The 22456-nt window shown below is 40.3% G+C and overlaps 1 protein-coding gene across 1 annotated transcript; it reads right to left on the bottom strand.

Annotated features, from left to right (window-relative positions):
• Window positions 1–4584: 4584 nt before the first annotated feature.
• Window positions 4585–20698, bottom strand: LOC147528636 (inverted formin-2-like). The gene is made up of 13 exons (XM_086614037.1): window positions 20666–20698; window positions 19853–20360; window positions 18303–18445; window positions 17729–17790; window positions 16233–16335; window positions 15525–15610; window positions 14357–14457; window positions 12687–12757; window positions 12475–12582; window positions 11811–11881; window positions 10073–10193; window positions 9150–9314; window positions 4585–4707 (listed from the first exon to the last, which is right to left on the bottom strand). The coding sequence occupies exons 1-13, from the start codon at window positions 20696–20698 to the stop codon at window positions 4585–4587; spliced, it is 1695 nt and encodes a 564-aa protein (XP_086470163.1).
• Between the last annotated feature and the right edge of the window lie 1758 nt (window positions 20699–22456).

Here is a 22456-nt window from a genome sequence, read left to right as displayed (position 1 = left end):
TAATTCTGCAAGCAGTTAAATGTCTGGGTGGGCATGTGCAATTTACCCCACGGTTCAGCTCCTTGTGTCAAGCTCTGAGAGGGGTTTCACGTCAGGAATTCTGCTTTTCTACCAAGTCCTTCCCTCATGAACAGTGAATGTATAAACTAGAGCAAATACCCCACAAAATTATATCGGAGTATCACCACAGACTGGCTGAGGAGTTAAGGGTCTGAGCTGTGATGTGATGGACACTGCTTCAAATCTGGTTTTGCTGACTAGAGAGGTGAACGGAAACTTTATTTAGTCTCTGTTGTCCTAGGGTGAGCCCTCTAAGCTGAATTACATAGTGTCTTTCTCTGCCCAACAAATAATCAAGGTGATACCAAAACCAGAGGCAGCTTCTCATTGTTTCAGCTGCGTAAATAATATGCATAGAAATAAGATTGTTTAAAGCCTGTGGAAAGATTAAAAAAAAAATATTTTAGCGAAATGAGCCCAATTTGAATCACCTCTCCAGCCAATATAATGAGTTGGAGATTCTGCAAGGGGATGTATATTTTAGAAGAATCATAGAATCATAGAATGGTTAGGGCTGGAAGGGACCTTCAAAGGTCGTCTAGTCCAACCCCCCTGCAAGGAACAGGGATATCTCCAACTAGATCAGGTTGCTCAGGGCCTCGTCCAACCTGGCCTTGAATGTCTCCAGGGATGGAGCATCCACCACCTCTCTGAGCAACCTGTTCCAGTGTTCTACCACTCTCATGGTAAAAACTTTTTTCCTAATATCCAACCTGAATCTACCTCCCTCTATTTTAAAACCATTACCCCTTGTCCTATCACAACAGGCCCTCCTGAACAGCCTCTCCCCATCTTTCTTGTAGGCCCCCTTGAGGTACTGGAAGACCGCTATCAGGTCACCCCGGAGCCTCCTCTTCTCCAGGCTGAACAGCCCCAACTCTTTCAGCCTGTCCTCATAGGAAAGGTGCTCCAGCCCTCTTATCATCTTCGTGGCCCTCCTCTGGACCCTCTCCAACTGGTCCATGTCCTTCTTGTGTTGGGGGCTCCAGAACTGGACGCAATACTCCAAGTGAGGTCTCACGAGGGCAGAGTAGAGGGGGAGAATCACCTCTCTCGACCTGCTGGCCACGCTCCTCTTGATGCAGCCCAAGATGCGGTTGGCCTTAAAGAGATTACAGAGATTACAGGAGATTACAGGAGCATTGCAATATGGCTGTGCTCCTTTGTACCTGTGAGAGCATGGCCTGGAGTCTGCCAGGCTCCCAGTAAAAGAACTGTGGCAAACTCATTGAACTCCAGGGCGCAGGGTCAAACATTCTTAAAAAAAAAAAAAATAAAATTTACAGTTTTCTAGAGTTCATGTGGAATTAATTTAACTGCCTAACATTTTATGTTGCTAGATGCAATTAAGAACTTTTTTTTCATTTATTCACCATCTTTAGGAGGTTAAGAGCCAGATAGTCTGCCCTTTCAGTTGTGCTTAAAAATAAATAAAAATACCATGACAGGACTCACAATCAGCACAGGAAAAGCAGTTGCCTGGGATCTTAGTTGCTAGTATGTGGTTTAAAACCACAACTAATAAGCCTCACAGATTCAGGTACATTTGTTTAGCTCTGTTTTCTGAAATGAACGTATATAAAAGTGAAATACATCCCGGATTACAAAAACATACTAGAGTGCAATGCAGTTAGAAGTAAACTCTGCATTGAAAGTTGCACTTATCTGTAATAAACAGTTTCTAAAGCATTGTTACATGTTTTAAAAAGCAAATCCAAGCAATACAAAAGTAACCCAGTAAGCTTTTAGCAGAACACTCGTTTATTTCCCCAGCTCTTGAAGACTAAGTACTTCTACTATTTCAAGACCAATTTATGCTGATGACATTTTATCATATATCGGTTTGTTACTTACAGCCAAATGATTAAGTTTTGTATATATACAGACAATAAGAATTTTGCCAGAGAAAAGCTCTTGTATTTGAAGCTGAATATATCAACATAAGAAATTGGACTGGAGGGTCTGCTTTTGCAGTTGGTTTCTATATGTAATGATGGTAGTTACGCTGTGGAACTCTTGCACTGTTCATCAAAATTTACTTGCTTTTCATCTTTTAATAGCATTTCATTTTCTGCTGCAGTTACAGTATTAGAGCTACATATGTAAATTCTCACCAGACATTTAACTGCACATTTTCATTTCTTAATTGTTTGTGTTCTGATGCTTACTTGAGTCATTAGCTGTGTCCCCAAATTTGCGTTAGAGGCAGCTCATTTTTCCACTTGGTTAGCTAAAGAATCCTTTGTATGTTATTTCTCTTGAAATGACACATATATATATTTTAATATATTATGATGTATGCTGGTTTTATTGAAATAACATATAGAATTGGTCTTTACAAGTATCTGATACAATTCTCCTGAAGAATTTAAATGCCCAGTAACAGAAGCTGCTGCAAGAGAAGCTGAGGAAAATAAAGTAGGATAGTTCCTTAGTCCATTATCAAGCATGGAAAAAAAAAAGTCTTAATGTAAATACGTATGTAAACATGTTCAGAGGAGTTAAAAAGAACCCTAGATGTCTGAATTCCTGGAATCAGCAGAAGCCAGTCGCTAAACTTTTTAAGGAGATAGTATCTTAAATTTTATTTACAGGAAAGCTGGTTTTAATACATGGAATCAAGTAGGAATGGCTCTGTTCTCTTAATTTTGCCATAGATTTGAATTTTGGTAACAATCTCTGACTCGGCTGACTTCTGGGCAGTTTTCAGTAGCTGCAAGCCTTCTCTTGTAATCTGTTAATAATACATCGATGATGGATACTCCTGCCTTCACCTCTTCTCTTTGAACTCAGCAGAGGAAGGTTACTGCCTGCCCTGAGAGACTTCACTGCTGTGTGCTGTCCGTGGCAGATCTGTCATCTGCAGAGAAATGATCCTCAGACAACTGGATAAACCAGATATTGACACTGGCAGAGCATGTGACTGGAGTTAAGGTCAGAGATTCGAAGGCTCTAAGATTGGGGCCTTAAAAGATTTATGCACAGAATTACCCGGTGCTGTATATCGCTGCCTTCAAGGGAGGTACCTGCAAAGTTAAAGGTGTACTTAATTATTTGTGGAACCAGGCCTTGATAATCCCATAAACACATACTAATAGGGTTTTGTCAGATATACTGTCTTTTCATTCCCTCCTTCAGAAAATAAACACAGAGTTACTTAATTCGCCAATTATTTGATCAAAAAAAAGGTTTATACACAGACTGGAGAATGTTTAGATGTGCTCCAACGTCCTGCCATGCCAGACCTGATACCCTGTGTAGTTTATGTCACCATATCCCAATGCAGGTAAAACCAGATTAATAAAAGCCTGATTCTCACTGTCACCAGTGCAACAGTTTTCTAAGATACATACTGGAACATAATTCAGAGTCCAAATACTCTCTCATGTTTAAGTTTATATCCCAAGAATTAAATCCATCTTCTCATAAAGGACCAAATATTACAACAGTTCTGCCTAAACTGCATGTTGGAAGTACAGAAGGTTCTTCTGGTCTAGTGCTCCTTCTCCTCACAGGGTTGAAGCACACCTTTAATTCCAAAGCCGAATGTTGTTGCTTTATAATTTTATTTTATCACATACAAAGTTAGTTTTCTGTATTTATAGCAAAAAGGTTTATTGCTTTAATCTGCTGCTTTACATTAAGTATGTTAGGGTTGCAAACTATGTAAAACATATTTGCCAAACAGCTTGTCAAGACAATATTGAAAACTTTGTTTTGGTCAGTTTTCAATGTATTTATATGTATTTTTAAAATATATTTCTAAATATTAGTAACTGTGAAAGAGGAGCTAAAAGAAGGCCATTTAGACAACAGATACATGGAAAAACAGTCTTCCAAAGGGTGAGCATCTACTAAAATATTTACATGAGCTCCACTCACATTTACTAATGCCATTATTGCAGTGGTTCTCTGAACAATCAAGAATAATAACCAAATATTATTGTCAGAAATCTGCAAGAAAAGTGGATGTCAGGTATTTGCCAAAATAAAATTTAAAAATATACACGTGCCAATGTTAGCACTAGAAATGTTTCACACCCAGGCAGGCCCAGCACAGCAAATGTTCTTCAGCACTTATGCCAATCAGCCATTGCAAGGAATGCAAGGAATGTAACCACTGCAAGGAATCAGACCACTGATCAGAAAAAAACAAATGTTGTGATAACAGTACCACATGACACAACTTGCCTACCACAGTGACACAGAGGAGCTTGAAATTCAAGAATGTGCAACATTCTACATCCCTAAAAGTCTTGCAACCACTCTTCAGAGCAATAGTAGGATATCACCCACCTCTAAGGAAAATGGTAGTAACTTGCTCATTGGGAGTGATGTTTTTTCTAACACCCCTATCATGATTTCTTCCAAGCATTCCCATGCACTTGAAAATTGCTGTCTTACTATACTATCTGCTTGACAACTACATCATCCGTGGCTAAATCACTCTCATTGTACTAGATCAGCCACAGCTAAACAGATAATTTCATTCTATTAACAAACGGCTGGCTAATAAAAACAGAATTAATTTTCGTTAAGTGTACTGCTCTTTCCATACTCTCCCTTTAACCTCTTTGCATCTTCTCCTTTAAGTTGTTTCTTCCTTTTCTCAGGCTTTGCAGCTTGCTCCTTCCTTTCTTGATTTTCCTGCATTTAGAGAGAATGACAAAAAAATAAATAAGAAGAATTACTGGAGGAAAAGCTGATTAAGAAACTCTCAGTTTGCAATGAATAGCAATTCTAAATATGCCCTATGCACACTTAAAATTCTCATCTGCTGGGGTTTGAGGGTAAAGAGCAGAACAGAGCTTCCTGATCAGTGCTTTTGGCCTTCTCCATATGATGATGTTACCAGCAAACTATTTCATTAGCTTTAACTGCAAGGTTCAACTATGGACTGAAATTTGTTCTTCTTAATTAATGCCCTTGTCCACAAAACACAACATTAGTTTAACTTCATTAGCATTCTGGAGGTTTATCCCGTAGCAACCTTGATTTTATATTGTTTGTATTCAGGAATTTCTACTAGAAATTTCAGGAACTCAACTGTGTTCAATAGCAATTCAGTTTCTCTTCAGGCACTCATTAAGTTTGCCAGCTGTATTTCTGCAGGGGTGTTCAGTGGCAGAGTCCAAGCTGGACGTCTGTTGATACCAGTCGTACAACTGCCAGGATGGCAAAAATCCTGTTGGGATTTATGTAGACAGGCAGGACTCTGGTTTCCACAGAGCTGCTGGTACTGGGATGGTGTGATTAATGGAAGAAGAGGAAGAAATGGAATGATTACTCCTAGTAAAGGAAGACCTTTACTCAGTGGAAGAATATTTCTAGGTTTTGACAAGTAGCACAATTGTAGGAGACAGTAGTTCTGGACAACTAGACTAACTGTAGCAGAACATCAGGATGACAAAAGCCATTTTCTTAAAACCTTCTGCAGTCCTTGTTCCAGAGCTGCAATCATCATCAAAACGTTGCTATCATGACCTGGAAGCTTGTCTGCTTTTGATTGCAGTCAGTACCTAATCTGCATGTTGTAGGTAGATCAGTAGTTATTTGGCCTGGTGTCATAGAAATTTGTGGTGTTAAGAGGAGGGTGCTGCTGTGTCATATTACAAAATTTAATAATGTCCAGGAAGATTTGATGCAGATAGTGTTCTTGATGAGACATGTCTGGTTTCCTTTGCAGAGAGTTTGGCAGCAGCAAAGACATTTTCCCGTGTTACTGATAGATTTGGTTGATTGCTATGGATCATTTGCCACTATTTCCATAAGATGAGCTGAAGAAGTCCCAGGAAACACGCACAAGTTTCTTAAAGCCTTTATAGAAAGGAAAAGCCTAGGATCTTTTGGTCCAAAAAAATTTCCAGACAAATAAAGAAAACTTGTGAACATAATAGAGTTAGTCTCTCTGAAATACAGGAGCATTATAGGCTCAAGGTTATGGAGACCTTCACTAGATGCCTAGAAAAGGAGAGAAAAATGGTGTACTCTTAACAAAGAAAGAAAAGAATGTTTGCCCTGAATGGAGGGTGCTTCTCAAAGAATAAGGTGCAGGTGGTGAAGTCTTACAGAAAGGCTAAAAGCCTTTCATCACTGTATGCCTCTGATGTGCTTGCCTGATAAATTCCTGCTGTGTCTTAGCATAACGTCTTTGAGATATTGTGGCTGTTGAGAGACTTGCAGATCTGTGGCCCCTGGGAGAATGTCTCTGTGTAACATGCCACAAGAGATAAAGGTGGTGAATTCAGGGATACGTTGTCCTGCTACTTCAGCAGCACACACAGTACTGATAACAAACCAAAACACATTAGGAATAAATTCATGGATTGAGCAAGCCTCAACTGAGTTGTCCAGAGAAATTAAAAAAAAATTTACATAACAATTTGACACAAAGACACTGTTAACAGAGCTTCTTCGACACAAGAAAGCCCAACAAGGTAAAGCAGTAGCAAGGCAGAGGAATGAATATTAACAATTCCTTCTCCATCTCCCAGATTACTGAAGGCAGCTGTATGGATGAGATTAAATGAAAGAGGAGTGTCACTTCAGATTTGCACTTTGTGGGATGTTAGATACTTGCTTGATCTTTGAATTACAAGATGCTCTATGACGACTGTTTATCCCCATGCTATCTAAAGCACATCCTGTTCCAACACCATATGCACCCTACTGAGGAGCAGCTGCTCCAGCTCGGTTATCCTAGGGGAGCACTCAGAAGAGCTATCTCTGCACAGAGCTGCCTGTATAACCTCTGTCATCAACTGAGTACTTCTCAGAGCAGATTTTGTTTAACACTTTTTCTCCTTTTCCTGAGATTAGACAGCCTCTTTGTGGGGAGCTCCCCTCTTTGAACAACTGAAGTGCTGAGGGAAATCAAATGTTTCTCCCAGTCTTCTATAATCACAAGAGTTTCTTTCCCCACAATTTTACAACTCAGTTCTCAGTGTATCTCCAATTCTGTTTTTTTCTCTTCGAGCTGGGAAGCCATTTTCTCCCTGTCTCCTTCCTCTTGCCATCTGCTCCTTTTATTTTTTTGAGAATTGGTGAAATAGCCATCAGCCCTGGGTGATGAACTAGCTCCTTTTCACTGTGTCAGTTGTGGGGATCATTTGGTTGTTTGAAAAGCCTTTTTTTTTTTTTTTTCAGCTTTTCAAGTAGATAGAGAGGAAGAGGGCAGATTCTTATTACAGCAATTCCATTTGTGTAGCTCAATTTTTGTTACCTAAAGGATAAGAGACTAGAAAGAAGCCTCAGGGAACAGAGAAAGATTTTGCTTAAACAAAGAAGTAACAAAGCCAAAATTTCTCTATATAAGCTTCAGAGCTATGAAGGGTCACTATTTATCAAAATTATTTTCCTTCTTATTTGATGTGAGAATGGAAAGATAGCACTAATGATTTTGGCAGTGCTAAGAGACCTGCTTTACACAGAACACTCATCTCAAAATAAGTTACACCTTAGCCTTAAAGCTTCTGTCAAATGGCATGAGAAAGAGAGGATACATATGGCCATGTAAAAAAATCAAAATCACAGAACAATAAAATACTTTAAAAATTAAAACCTTCAACTTTTCAGCACGTTCCTGTTTCAAGCACAGACAGTATCTTTACTACAGTGGTAGGGAGAAAGCAAGGCAAGAAGGGAAAGGAGATTGCATTACAGGTCTGCAGAGAAGATACGCATACAATGTGGCTGGCACCTGTGGTACCTTCTAGGTGAGGTGCTGCTGAGAAATTGAACCAAAAATAGGATGAAAGAGAGTTTACATGTTGGGTAGATAAAAAGAAGCTTCCTTCTAGTCGCTCCAGCCTAGCTGTGAACAATCAGCACTCAAAAAGTGGTTTAAATCTTCTGCAGCTGTACTAGGACACTACATAACCTTTATTGGGATTGTTTCTGAAAAGAACTGCAGTTGCTGGATTTACCCTTCACAGAAATTTTCCAGTGTAGTGCTCCACAGATGCTGAGCCATGGCGTTCTTGACTTCTTAATTCTTTCCTTCCTGCCTAGAATTTTAGGAACTCTAAGAGTCAAGTGTATTGCTGAAGGATCTGTGATTTTTAGGGTTTATTTCCAAGATTGGCTGTGGCACTATTGCATCATTTTGGAGCCTGGGTAGCTGTATTGCTTGCAAAATTGAAGCCCAGTGCCTCACAGGAGAAGCAGGTATTGGGAACACTACAGGATATATTTTTCACCTTTTATCTTCCAACACTTCCTCAGACGCTCCTTCATTTTCATCTGAAACTATGATCTGGCCTAAAGCACTCCTTCACCCTCTCTTGCCTTGGCATTGCTCAGCATAGCTGTCTGTATTCTTGCAATACTACTTGAAATGTGGATGATTCCCTCTATAGAAGGCAAATCCAGTCTTGGATTCTGCTGGAGTCAGCATAGAAGTGGGTGATTGTTGCTGTTAAAATATATAAATGTGAAGCCACTATCAGCTGGCATTAAGAAAACCCTAGAGAAAGTACATTAGTTCAGGTGTGAAGTATGTAGCAGGGGATGCGAAATGGAAGTTTACTGGAGGCTTACTAACTGAAAGGTGCTCTACACAATTTTTATGGTGAACTTGCTGTTCTGTTACTCCTTATTGCAAGGAGTAAAATCTTATAAATTAATAAAGTGCTAAATATAACCTCTTTGGAGTTTCATAGGGGACACAAAGCATACTGTTTTGAACTAACTAGTACAATGAAATACCTGCATGTAAACATATCTTCCAATTAGGCTTTGCCTATTGGCAAATTTACCTTTTGCCTATTGGCAAAGTCTATAAAACATGTCAGGTTGCTCATTCTTTCACATACCACTAAGCTCCTATTACATTGAGGCCTGGTTAATAACTTTACAATGGGAACAACTTAGTTCTCCGTAGCAAAACAAATAAATCACATTTTATATTTTCCCACATACTCATTTCTTGCTGCAAGTTGCAAGCAAACAAGTAGTTACTTTCATTTACTTCTGCAGCCAGGGCTTAGGTAGCCCAGCACAGAGTAGAAGAAAAAAATTCTTGCTTAGTTAAAAAAAAATAAAAATACAAGTTCTCAATCTATTTCTAAACAGTCACAAATGCAAACCACCTGTAAGGCCTTAAGGAAGAGCTCTCTGAAGGTTTTCATTGTGCTAAATACATCTTCCAAAGACATTTTTTTTCTGTCTTCACAAAGATAATCAGCAAGTTCTTCCTTCTTCTTTTCAATGGTGGCAAACTCCTTCTGTAGGTCCTTTGAAGCATCAAGACTGCCCTGAGACACAGTTTGCAACACAATTTATGCATATTAAGTAGCAGCATACTCTGAGCTGCCCAGAAGACTCAAGCCAGTTAACAAAGAGCAGTCAGTTTTTAAAAAACTGACAATTAAGATGGTTCATAATGTATGATATTTTCTTCTTAATTGAACTATCTGCATTTTCCCTGGTTTCCTTTGGCCCAAAGCAGCTCATTGTATCTTGCCACTTTCATAAAATCATAGAATGGTTTGGGTTGGAAGGAACCTCAAAGATCATCTAGTTCCAACCCCCCTGCCATGGGCAGGGACACCTTCCACTAGATTATGTTGCCCAAAGCCTCATCCAGCCTGGCCTTGAACATCTCCAGGGATGGGGCACGCACAACTTCTCTGGACAACCTGTTCCAGTGCCTCACCACCCTCAGAGTGAAAAAATTCTTCCTTATATCTAGTCTAAATCTCCCCTCTTTCAGTTTAAAGCCATTGCCCCTTGTCCTGTCACTACACGCCCTTGTAAAAAGTCCCTCTCCAGCTTTCCTGTAGGCCCCCTTTAGGTACTGGAAAGCTGCTATAAGATCACCCTGGAGCCTTCTCTTCTCCAGGCTGAACAGCCCCAACTCTCTCAGCCTGTCTTCATAGGAGAGGTGCTAAGTTATAACTCCTTTCCCATAGAGCTCTTTGTCCATTTGCAACCTGAATTACAGTGCCTTTGAGAGGAGATTTAAAGTGTTTGGGAAGAAGGATGGAAAGTGTGTCACACCCACATTACCTACTTGAACAGATTTTGCATGCTGTGTTTTTAAGTCGTCTGTTGACAAAACTAAACGCTTCTCTGTTTCCAACAGTTTCTTCAGATTGGCACCTGCCTCAGCCCGAAGAACATCTAAGTGGATTCTGAAAGGTCCACAAAAGGGACAATGCATTGAAGGTGTGAGTCTTTTGTTTTCATTAAGTTAAAAGACTATTATAAACAGTGTCATCTCTGCAAATGAATGTAGAATTATTCATCCAACTTGGACCCTGCTTTTGCAGGTAATTGTCCTCTATAGAAATCCTTTTCTATGTGCTCATACCCTCGTCTAAGAAAGAATCTGTGCTTTTGTCCTCACTAGCTCCCTGGACAGATTGTGGAAGGACCTCACTGTTCTAGTATTCAAAAAACTTCTCCAAAATTTCCAACCTATTTTTATTCATAGGCAACACACGCTTATCTCCCTTGTGCCAATACTGTCCTTACTTAGCTGGTTCTTTTTCCTCCTTGCCTTTTCTCCCTCATCTATTTATAGTCCAAAACTGTATCTCTTCTCAGAGTTCGTTTAGGTCACGTGGAGTCCCAAACATATTACAAGGCCGAACCAACATCATCTGTGCTTAAGACCTACTCTCTGTTCCTGGCAAAAATGCTGAATCAGCAACACCTGACGTGATATTTCATGGTGCCTCCAGATGTGAGCAGCATTAGAAGAGTCCCTTGGAGGATTTGCATGGTAAACAGTTCTCCATAGCTTGATTAGCAAAAAAAATATTTTAAGTTTGAGAATTTGACTAAACTGGAGGGCAATTACCTTATAAAAAAGAGGACGTTTATATCATTGACCAGCAAGATTTAGTGTCAGGTAACAAAAGCATATCTATTATGACACAATCCAAAAATAAATTCATGTTTCAAAACAACATCCAACTTAAATTGTGCACATATAGCTCACAAAAGCTATAATATCTGCTGTAGCATTACTGAATAAAAATACTTCAAAAAAATTATTTAGCAGCTAATTAATAAATGTCAGTCCATTTCCATATTTTAAAGTTACCCGTGCTTCTAGTTATAAAGAAATGTAAAACACTGCAAGGTTCCTATGAATTCATAACAAGATTAAAAAAGATGTTAAACCTGGTGCTATAAATGTGGATTCTGATTAGTGTAGTTTAACATATCTCCATGTGATTCTTCTGAGCTAAACGGAAAGAGCTGGTGTTAGACTCTTGAGGCTTTCAGACACATGGAGGAAAGTCTGAAAAAACAGATTTTGTCTTTCTACCCACATATATTAGAAACTTGTGCTTATACTCAACTCAGGGACTCCTGAGGTCCCCCAATTGCCAGTAAATCATCCCAGTCGCTCCCTCCTTACACCAGCTCTGTGTGAGTACCTCCTGATGCCCTTGCACATGAATATGACTGAGAAACTTCAGAGAAGATATGTTTCTACTGCAGTATGTGGAAAAAGAATTTGGTCCTTGAAAACGAGGAAGTTCACTATTTACATAGTTTTACTTCTAAGGTAGCACTGGAGCATCTGAATGAAAAAATCACATTAATCTCCGCATAAAAAATCTTAACCAGGTTGATTTATAAATCTCAACATTGTTTGGTCTTAGAAGGGAACTTCTCTCTCCCACACCAGAGAAGTCCTGTGACCTTATTACACCACTATAAAATGACTCAGCTCCTTGTTGGCTTTAAAGAGGTTGGCAATTCATACATGACAAAAACAAACAATAACGTCCTACCCTGCTGCCTTGGAAACAATGTCAAGATCTCTGGGAAGCTGCAGCAGATCTGTGTGTTTTTTTTCAACCTCCTAGAATTGAAGTGAGAAACGGTTACCTTGCACAGTCAGTCACAGAGTATGAAAGTTTTTCAGCTGGACAACATCAGGACAGGAAAATAACACTTCAGTTTTCATTCTTATAAGCTCAGAGGTAAATGTAGTCTCCTTCCTTCTTTTTCTCATGTTGGCACCCATCAGTAGTTAAAAAGAAAGCAAAAGGCTCTTTTAATGGCTCAGGCTTACATCCCACATGCTGCCACAGTGTGCAAGCTGACCTGAGATTTTGTTTTCATATCACTAAAATTAATTTTGTTTGACAGATACCTTTGGGAGACATGTCAACACAACAGAGCAGTTGGAGAAGAAGAGAAAGAAAACAGCAAGCAGACACGTTAAGAGAACTTGAGAAAGGAAGCCTAGTGCTAACTCTCTAAACATTACTGAGTATGGATTTAATCCTGTCTGCACAGAGAGCAGTGGAAAAATTTTCATCGTATTCAGGCACAGAAGCTCACCCTCCTGATGCCTATGGTGGGGTGCTACTGAGGTCAAAGCTCCTTAGCTTCCGGGAATAAATATTTGAGAATAATGCATGTAGGAATAATTTCACAGTTTTGATGTACCTCCAAAATATGGTGAAGCAGAGTAATGTGGCTTTGGTTTGCTTTTGTTTCTGTTAGTCTGAGCAAGGCACTAATTTTAAAACCTCCAGCATCTCCAGTGTCATGCCCCTAGAAGACATAGAAGAAAGTTCCTTCCTTCAGTTTCCAAGTCTTGCATTTGTATTTTCTGTTATCTTTAGAAATATAGCAATTCAAGACACCAGGTTACTTACATAGTTCAGAAAGTTTCCAACTTTAAGAATCAATTGGCAGAAAACTGGCAGTCGGTGACTGGTAAGAAGTGCTGAAGAATAAAGAGAGAGACATTGTCAATAAATTAAATTAAATGATCTGAAACAGGATTTTCCTTAGGTTTGACAGTGGGGGTAACAAAATTCTCATCCAAGATTGTGTCAAGCCATTGTTATGGATTTGGAAACATACCAGTACAGAAATAAATCAGCTGACTGGGAGGGGAATGAGTAACTTTCTGTTGTGGTCTCTTCTTTACAAAGAGATGGAAAGCTAGTTTTCCCATCAAGGTTGGGGTATAGATGCATCATCTCTGCAGCTGCTTATGAGGGAGAACCACATATGAGGAAGTGTATAATCTTGTGAAACTCTATACCCCCTGTTTCCAGCCCATACTATTCTAGGTTAAGAAAAGCAAAAGGCTTTTTGCCTCGTTATCATCATTCATGAGAGCGATAACCAGAAGCTGTGCATTTTAGCAGGAGAATCTGGGGTAAGAATAAAGTTTTTAGCAGAACTACAACAGAAACACTGACCCACAATGGGATGGAGGGGGAATGGGAACAACAGGGCGGGACTGCAGAGAGCTGTTGATTGCAACACAGGAAAGAGTAACTGTAGTGCTGGCATCAGACAGCCAGGCGTAACCACGGTTTGTATGCAAACGTAAACAAAAATTTTGCAGTTTAACTGTTCAATAGGAGGTCGATGACTCTCAAACTATTGAGCTCAAGCTAGAATCCAAGAGCAACTTCAAGAAAGCAACTTCAGCCTACAAATACTTGAGAAAAGATGGTGGGGAGGTAGGGAAAGGGCTCTTTACATTAGTGATGGGTGACAGAACAAGAGGAAATGGGTATAAGCTTAGTCAGGGGAGGTTCAGGTTGGATGTTAGGAAGTATTTCTTCTCTGAAAGGGTTGTCAGCCACTGGAATAGGCTGCCCAGGGAGGTGGTTTAGTGCTCATCCCTGAATGTGTTTAAGAATAGGGTGGATGAACTACTTAGGGATATGGTTTAATGGGAATTAGGGACGGTTGGACTGGATGATCTCTAAGGTCTTTTCCAACCTAGAAATCTATGAAATCTATGAAATCTATGAATCTATGAAAGAGCTGACTTAAAACTAAAACCAAGGTTAATTTCGTATGGAGGGGGTTCCTGAAACACTGGTGGACATCATCTGGAATGTCTAGTTTGGAAGTCAGACCAGATTCTGATATGTCACTGTGACCTGCTCCACTGCAAAGCTAAGCTGGACTGTAACCAGTGTGCACTAGAGGACAAACTGGAACCAATTCCTTGTTATGGACAAAAGTCTCTGCTGCACATGGAAATTTAACCATATTCAAACAGAATCTGGCATTGACATAAAGGAAATTTCCTTCTTCTCTGCAGAACCACTGGTAAGAGAGGTTTGTGTTAATCCTGTCAACAGAAGCTCCACTTCAGAGAAGGACAGCACAAATTGCAATTCTGCAAAATGAATTCTAGAAGCAGGAATCTGCAGTCATTTTGATGTTCACTATGTATTCAGCATTCAAAGGTTAATTTGGATTAGATTATACCATATGCTACCACTGATGCTATTCAAGCGGAAGAGAGGCTTCCTAAGACTGATCCTGGGCGTAGGCACAGCACCAATGTACTTACTTTCACAGGCTGTCCTGATGGCTTGTGCTTTTGGCCACAGACACTCCAGCAGGGTTTTTGTTTCCTCACAAATCAGCATACATTCAATCCGTAATTGGTAGCTAAAAGAGATCGGTGGAAAAAAACCCAACAAACATCACAAAACCAAAACCCACAGGCCTGATTAATTGACTTGTGTTCAGCGAGAGAATCACCCGTTTTAGGCAAAGCGCAGTACCAGCATTGTTATGTTCTCTTTAATGCTCTGACACAAGAATTGGACTATAAATAAATCAGACACTTAGATATTTCCCAAGATATCCTAGAAACAATTATAATCTCTTCTTTCAGAAAGCAATGTTGCACTGACATCTGGCAGTGACTTCCTAGCATAACGAGGCCATAATTTTCAACAGTTCCTGGGCAGCACTAGCCAGGATTTTTGTTCTTCCTTCTAACTTCCCAAACAGAAATTCAAAATACTTTTGCAGTGATGTCCTTTAATGATATTTATGCCTCACCATGGATTAATGTTGTGGGAAAGCCATGAAAATATTTTCTAAAGTACGTTTAAAGCTGGCTTTAAGTTTGAGAAAATGAAAAGCCACCTTTTCACCACGACATTTTCACAAAAAGTGTCTCCAGCTGTGGTATGGCAACTGATCAGATTTGTTGAGGACTATTCCTCTGAATAGCGACATATCACCATGTTTTTATGAACAGCATAAAGATTTCTCTCCGTGTGTCTCATCTGACTTGGTAAAAACGAGGCAGGTGGTGAAAGCACAGGTGCTACGGTGATTCACTTAGGAGTTTGTGGGGTCTCTTTGGTAGACTGGAATCTCTAAACCAGGGGTGGAGTGAATCAGCAGACTGGTGGTGGGGTTCAGTCTGCAACTTCATGCCATATAGATGATAGTAGCTGTACAACAGTCAAGAGTTTTCTCACTAATTTATTGATACCAAGGTTAATTTAACTGTGGTTTGCCAAAGATGTCTGAAAACCTGTTTGGCATTTGGGAAGGAAAAGTTTCTCAAACCAGCTCTACAAATAGCAGTCAGATGATTTCTCCTGAAGACTGAATGTCAGGAACACCCCTCTAGGACAAGAAACAGAGGCCTTAATTTATGTGGACAAATCTTATAAGAACCACGCTCATGGGTTGAAGATAAGGAAAATTTTGCTTACCTAGGAACTTCCAAGAGATGGAGATAAAACTGATCTGCACTTGCTAGTTCTGACTTTTCTTCTCTGTAAGATTTGAGGCCGTGTATCTAACAGGGAATAAAACAGTAAAATACCTGCACAAAGATTTCTGGTTCTCAATCACTTCACTGGCTTTTCTGAACTTGCTGCCTGCACAGGCAATGGGACTGAGGCAGATGAACAATATATTGTGTAAATGATGTGCTTGCCCTTGCAAACCAGTTAAGTTTTGTTTTGAGTGGAAGGTCATCTGCATTTGTACAGCACCTTGTATGACAAATCCCTGATCCACAGGCAGGGCTTCAGCAAGCTACAATGCATACAAGTCTAGCAACCTCTTTGAAAAGACAGGTCCTTTCTCCTCATTGAAACCTGCTCTGAAAGGCTCTTTATTCACCTAAGTTCACACATGCTAATATACCTCATCCACCTAATTAAAATAACGTGAATAGAGAGCAGCAGTTGGTCTACACTCCTGTTGAGTCTCCCAGTGTGCTGTTGCCTAACCTTTGTCTGGAGAGGCCAGACCGTGTCCTGGGCAGACTTCCCACCACTCTGCCTTGGAAGGTCATAGACTGAGATGCTGCAGGAGGATGTGGGATCTGGTCATAGCTTGTTGCTTTAACAGTGTAAGTGTTTCAGGCTGAGCACAAAACACACTGAACTCCATCAAAATAACACAATAGATACCTCGTGGTGTTCAGGCAGCAGCTTAAGTAGCTGCTTCAATATCTCAGCATCCAACTTGGATCTATCCCCTTTCCGAATCATGGTAACAATCTCTTCATTGGAGCTGTAGGAAAGAGAGGTGCTGTGGAGCAACAGCGCAGGGAGAAGTAACATGACAAACAGAAGACCTCAGTCTCCCAGCTAGCACTGTCAGAGTTAATGAAATAATTCTTACTATAGTTGTCTCCCATTACATTTTAGATCTTAGTCCTCAGAAGCGTAGTGGAGCTATGAAAAAGGAAAGGATTTTTTTAAGCCTAAAGCAATATTCCTCCTAATTTAGACGTGCTTTCTGGGCTTTATTTGTCTTTACCCAACAAGCCCTGAAGGTTCTCCTTTTTCCGTGGGTGTCCAGTGTCACTGAGAAGAGATTTACTTCTGAATTCCTCCACTGCTTGCAGCAAAGCCAAGGCTAAAACCCATGGCTCTTCCCTTGCTGAGAAGTATTTATAAAAATTCCAGAAGATTTTACACCAAATCCTTCCCTGAAACTTTGGCAGACATGTCTTTGAAATGAGTCCAGACTGCTCTGGTTTGGACTCTGTAGAGCTCAGCTCCCTGCAGCCAGCAGAGCAGCCTCGTCCCTCACTAGTGCAAGTGAGGTTCAACTGGTTGATCCCATGGTGAGTAGCTGCTCTCAGGAGAGCTTAACCGCTGCCCAGGGAATCACACAGAGAGGAAATAGCAACTGGGTTAGGTTATGCACAGCTCTTCCCCACTGTGAAGCAGTTTGCAATGGAAAAGAAGAAAATAAAATTTAAAAAAAATCCCTCTGACTGATTTTGATTTATTCTTAACTTCTAGGCTGAGTTTCTTTTAGAAACCCTCATAACAGGCTATTGTACAAAGAGCAGGGAGACAGCAGAAAATCCGTCTTCATCTTGTAATGGTTTCAGGGAACCTAAGAGTAAAGATACTTTAACAAAAACTAGTACAGATTCCTTTCTTTTGCTTCCTCCTCTCCCTGTGAAGACTGTGATGTGACAAATTTCCATTTGTTTAATTACAGAAACTGTTTCCTATTTAGAGAAAAACTGTGAATAAAAACTATATACAATTTTGGATCCGAATTCCTAGAGATACTGCTTTAAAATTAAATAACTTCAAACTTTCAGTCAAGAATCTTCACTAACAAGTGCTGCCAGAAATAGATATTTATGTCAATAATACCAAAGAAAAATATGTTTACATATGATTTTTCTGTTATTGCTGAATATTGTATCTTTAGGAATCAGTAGTGTTCAGTTTTAGGTTTACCAGTTTAAGACTTGATATTAATTGCCTGGAAAGAGACTGCCACATCTCATCAGTTTAAAAAAAAAAAAGAAAAAGTTGACTTCTTACTAAAGAAATATAGTGGTTGTAAAGTATTTCTGCTAAATTTATTTCATGTATTGTCCGAATAAACACATATACACATCAAATAAATAATTCAGATGGTACTCTCAAAATCTTACCATTTAAATTGCTTCAGAAGTATACTCAAAAGGAGGCTTTTCTTTGGACCTATAAATGTGATCTGTCAAAAGAAAAAGAAAAAAAGGATGTAGCTAGAAACACCTTTACCTTGACTTTAACAGAAATTTTAGAGCTTTTTTTTGCTTGTTAGTCCAGATTCATTCTTCTCTAGTAGTAACATTATCAACAATTTTCACTGATCAAACTTAGAGCAAATTACAACAGTACAGGTCATTAGATCAGTTATAGACAGAGGGAGAGGCAAAGGCATAGAGAAGGGAACTGATTTGTCTAAAATATTCCAATGTAGAAGACTTAGTACTGAAATTCCCATGCCCTCTCTCTCGGAGACTAAGACCTGTCCCTCAGCAGCTATTTCCACATGTTTAATTCTAAACCTCTCATATGTTGTGTTTTGTTTTTTTTTTTAAAGGTAGTCTTAGGCAATGGATATAAAAAAAGCCCAAACTTGCTACCTTATTATAAAAGATTGACAACAGTAAAGAGTGGATAAGCTTTTCACTTCCAGTAATTTTGCCAGGCTCTACCAAAAAAAATTAGATTTCCAAGTACCTCTTTTGATTTCTTTGTTTTTGGCCCAGTTTTCTCCTTAGGTGCTGCTGGTGGGACACAGAAAAGTAGCTCTAAGCTTGCATAATCAGGCTCTATGAGCTCCTTGCTGCTGCTTGGCGTCACAGTCCACATGGAGCGGCTTTCTGGAAAAGAATGACACTTCAAGACGGATCACAGAGGTAGAGGAGCACTATCAAGGCAGTGTGATTTCTGGAAGGTAAAACAGAGGATGAATGAAATACAATGCTTGTTAGTCCTGGACAAATGTTAATTATTTAGGAGTGGCAGCTTCCACAGACAACATTCCAAAGGTCTGAAGGCTAATTAAACCTGGAAAACTCCCGCCACATTCAATTCACTGAACTGAACGCAGGAGATGAACTTAACAGGCTACTCCAAATTCTTTTTGCTTTTGCTGACCAGAATTGACAGAATTGTGGTACCCAAACAGCCAATGTTGCCTCCAATTAGGTAAATGTCTCTCTTTGCAAGAGATAAGGATTCCCAAGCCCAGCATTATTATCAGAATCATTAGGAGCCATCCAAATAACACATGGCACTTCACAACATGAACTTGTCTACAACACTGGAATCTAACAAAGAATCTCACCTCCTTTTTCTTTAGGAGAGATTGCAACAGTGGCACTGAAGACATTGGGGCTGAATCTGAATTTGTAACTCTGCCCAAGAAAGCAGACTGTGGCTCAAACTGTTTTTTTTCACTTGCATGTTTATGCATTTTATCATAGCAGCAATTTCTTGCTCCCTGACCGCCTGCCCCTGCTTCTGGGTGATAAGCACAATGGAGAACAAAGAGATCCATGTTGTGTGAACTCAGTATTAAACCTGCAGTATAAATGGAAACATGGTCACAGGCTCCTTGCTCAAGGTTGAACAGCTCTTGTAAATCCCTTTGACAAGCCGCATGTTAACCATAGACCTTAGTGTTATTTTGCCGGGGGGAAACCTGCACAAATCACGTGGCTGTGGTCAGTACGAAATGAAGTTGGAGGCTTCATCCCACTCTGAGGGTACATGTTCCCCAGCCCTATTTACAAGAGTTTTCAGCCTTGGATCTTGGCTGATACATCTTCTGGCTGTGCAATGAAAAAAAAGTAAAAGCTTCAGCTGAGAAGACACTCACCAGTGACGTGCCAGGAGCTCATTAGGAAGAATGGCATAGCATGACTGTTCAACAGATCTTCCCACTCAACACACTCAGAGCATTTTGCAAACCTTAATTAGTGCAGACTCACAACATCATTTTAACAAGTAACAGAGACTGAGAGGTTAAGAGAAGATAATTTTAGCAGCCACAGAGCCTCAGTTCAGTGCTTTTCCCAAACCACTGTTTCCTCCATTTATAAATTAAGGCCTGGCTTTCCATATTTAGTTGTGATTACTAATTTTTTGTAGGACTGAGAGCAAACAATGGCACCACCTGTGTGACCTGACTTATTGAGTCAAGGCCTAGCCCCCCAACATCACTATTTTTGCTTGGATGCAAGGTAAACGAACAAATCAGCCCAGTGTTACAAACAAGCACGTACGTCTCACCACATCGTGGGGGAGCTTCTGCCAGTGAAACATCTTCATTCTCAATGTCGGTGTCTTCTTAGGGTGAGGCTGCTCCCCATATTCACAAGTAAGACAATTGCACCCGAGATTATTGCATGGCTGGGGAGGTGAGAGTGATGAGGTGTTTATGCCAGGCATGGGAAGGGATGAAGGAGGCACCTTATGTCCAGGGGGTAGGGGTGGAGGGGCTGGCAGCAGTGGTAGCAGAGCTGGCATAGCAGACTGTCCTTGGGAGGATGAGGAAACACCTTGCTGGGAAGGCGATGTGTTCCCTGGAGATTGCTGCAGCTTCCTCGCAAGGCCAGTTGTTGGAGAAATGTTCAGGTCTGCACTGGGGCTCTCCTCTTCCAAGTCCATATCAACTTGAATGCATTTGTTCACCTTTTGAACAGATCTTCTAGACACCATTTCATGGTGATTTAGGCACTGCATCCTTGATAGCAGGTTCTCTGTGGCTTGCCCCGGTCTCATTTTGCTGCTCTACAAGACAAGGAGGTGCATGGATTAGCAAAGCTCGCCACAACAGCCAGCTACTCCCACAGAGAAACACAGAAGTAACAGTGACCTTCCCATTAAGGTTAATGGCAGAAACGTTTATATCTGCTTTACAGGTGACATTTCATGGTGGTTTCAGCTGTGTGAGTCAGGAGCAAGGCAGTACTGCTAGCCATAAGCTCCTCTTTGACTTCTCTTGATCTTTCTGCCTTCTTGTTGAAACACATGAAAAAAGGAGAAAAAAAACCAAAACACAACAAAACAATGCTACCAACATTGTAAATCTCTACCTGGTTGCTTTTTTCCCCTTGTTGCTCAGCCATTCTGTGGGATTTTTCTTTTGAAGGGGTAAATGGATGCCTGCTGTGGAAGCTGCTACAACTGCTCTCTACAGAGGGCTTCTCAGATGGGACAGACCATGTTACCACAATTTACCTTGGCTGCAGAAGGGTGGGGATTTTGAGAGAAACTCTCAAATAGCCTAACAAATTAAACAAGTTACAGCTGAGGATGATACCTGAAAAGGAAACTGAACTTTCCAAGACTTGTTTTGGAGTTTTAGAAAGTAGGCATTCTTTATTACAGCACTGGGTTATCTCCTCCTGACATGCGTACCTAGCTTCTGGACAGAAAATGAGTTATACACTACAACCATGCATGATTCATAACATATTCCCTGCCGGAATTACCTTTCCCCCAAGCCACTGCATGTTCACAGTTCAGAAAAACATGCTAACAAAGTTTATACGTTTTCTGGGATGTTCCCTCCAAGGGCAGACAGTTCTTGATAAAGAGTCTCTTTTTCAATCACTCTTAACAGCTTCAAGGATGGTCATCTTGTTAGTTTCTTTAAGTATGCGTAAATCACCTACTACCTACTAAACCCTTCATGAAACTCTTACACAAAACTTTAACCCCTTTATTGTTGGGTAAAAAGGAGGACTGGGCTGAACTGCTTTGTGATCTGTGTCCACACAGGGAAATGACCAGTAAGGATTAAAATGAATAAGATTGTCTGTCTTTGCCCTTTAACCAAATTTTCATCTTGGACAAATCTTTACATTTGCCCTGATACTATAAAGTTTCACTCAGAGCCTGATGCAAGAGACTATGCAAAAGTCCCCATCTTGTCCCTATGCCCAATTTTAAACATGGGAGTGGACCTACCAAAGTCAGCAGAGGACTTGCTGGCTCAGGACTTATTTTTGTTTCCTGGACTGAGTGAAGTTTTCTTCTGCAAACACTTGCATCTCTTGTGAATGAACAGTGTCCTGGGACACTTAATCTCAGTAGCTGTAGTTGCTTTGTGGTTTCTCTCTTTAGCTGACTTCCATAGCTATGTTCATCGACAACAGTAGAAACACCACATGTTGAGAGTTGTAGAACACTGGAACAGGTTGCCCAGAGAGGTGGTGGATGCTCCATCCCTGGAGACATTCAAGGCCAGGTTGGACGAGGCCCTGAGCAACCTGATCTAGTTGGAGATGTCCCTGTTCCTTGCAGGGGGGTTGGACTAGATGACCTTTGAAGGTCCCTTCCAGCCCTAACGATTCTATGATTCTATGTTAACTGAAGAGAGATGAGCAAACTCTCTGTGCTCCGGAAACGACACGGGGACTGCACGTAGACAGAAACAAAGACCCCTGTCATCCCAGCCCTTACACAAGTCTTTAACAAAACGTACATTAGTAGCATCAGCAGTTTTAATGGAGTTAACTGAATGGGTACTTTCATTTTTACATTTAGTGCAGCATCAGAGACTTATTTGGCATACATATACGTCAGGTTTATGTTCTCAAAGGACTAGATTAATACTTACGAATGATCATTTTCCTCCTGACACAGCAATTTTAAGTAATGACTTAGACAAAACTCTTTAAGAGAGCTGCATTAAAACCTACAACTGATGCATCTCTAGTCCATAGTGCTCCTCTAAAGCATCTACTAAAATTTGAAACAGTTTGTCTTTGAAACCTAACAGTTCATACTGCTGATAGCACCCAGCTCTCACAACAGCCTCAGTAAAACTGTGAACCAGTGGATCCAAGGCAAAAGAAAGCAATAAAACTTTCAATTTGTGT

The sequence above is a fragment of the Tauraco erythrolophus genome, chromosome 6 (assembly GCF_009769465.1).
Source record: "Tauraco erythrolophus isolate bTauEry1 chromosome 6, bTauEry1.pri, whole genome shotgun sequence".
Taxonomy (NCBI): Eukaryota; Metazoa; Chordata; class Aves; order Musophagiformes; family Musophagidae; genus Tauraco; species Tauraco erythrolophus.
This window is presented reverse-complemented; position numbering and strand designations above follow the sequence as displayed.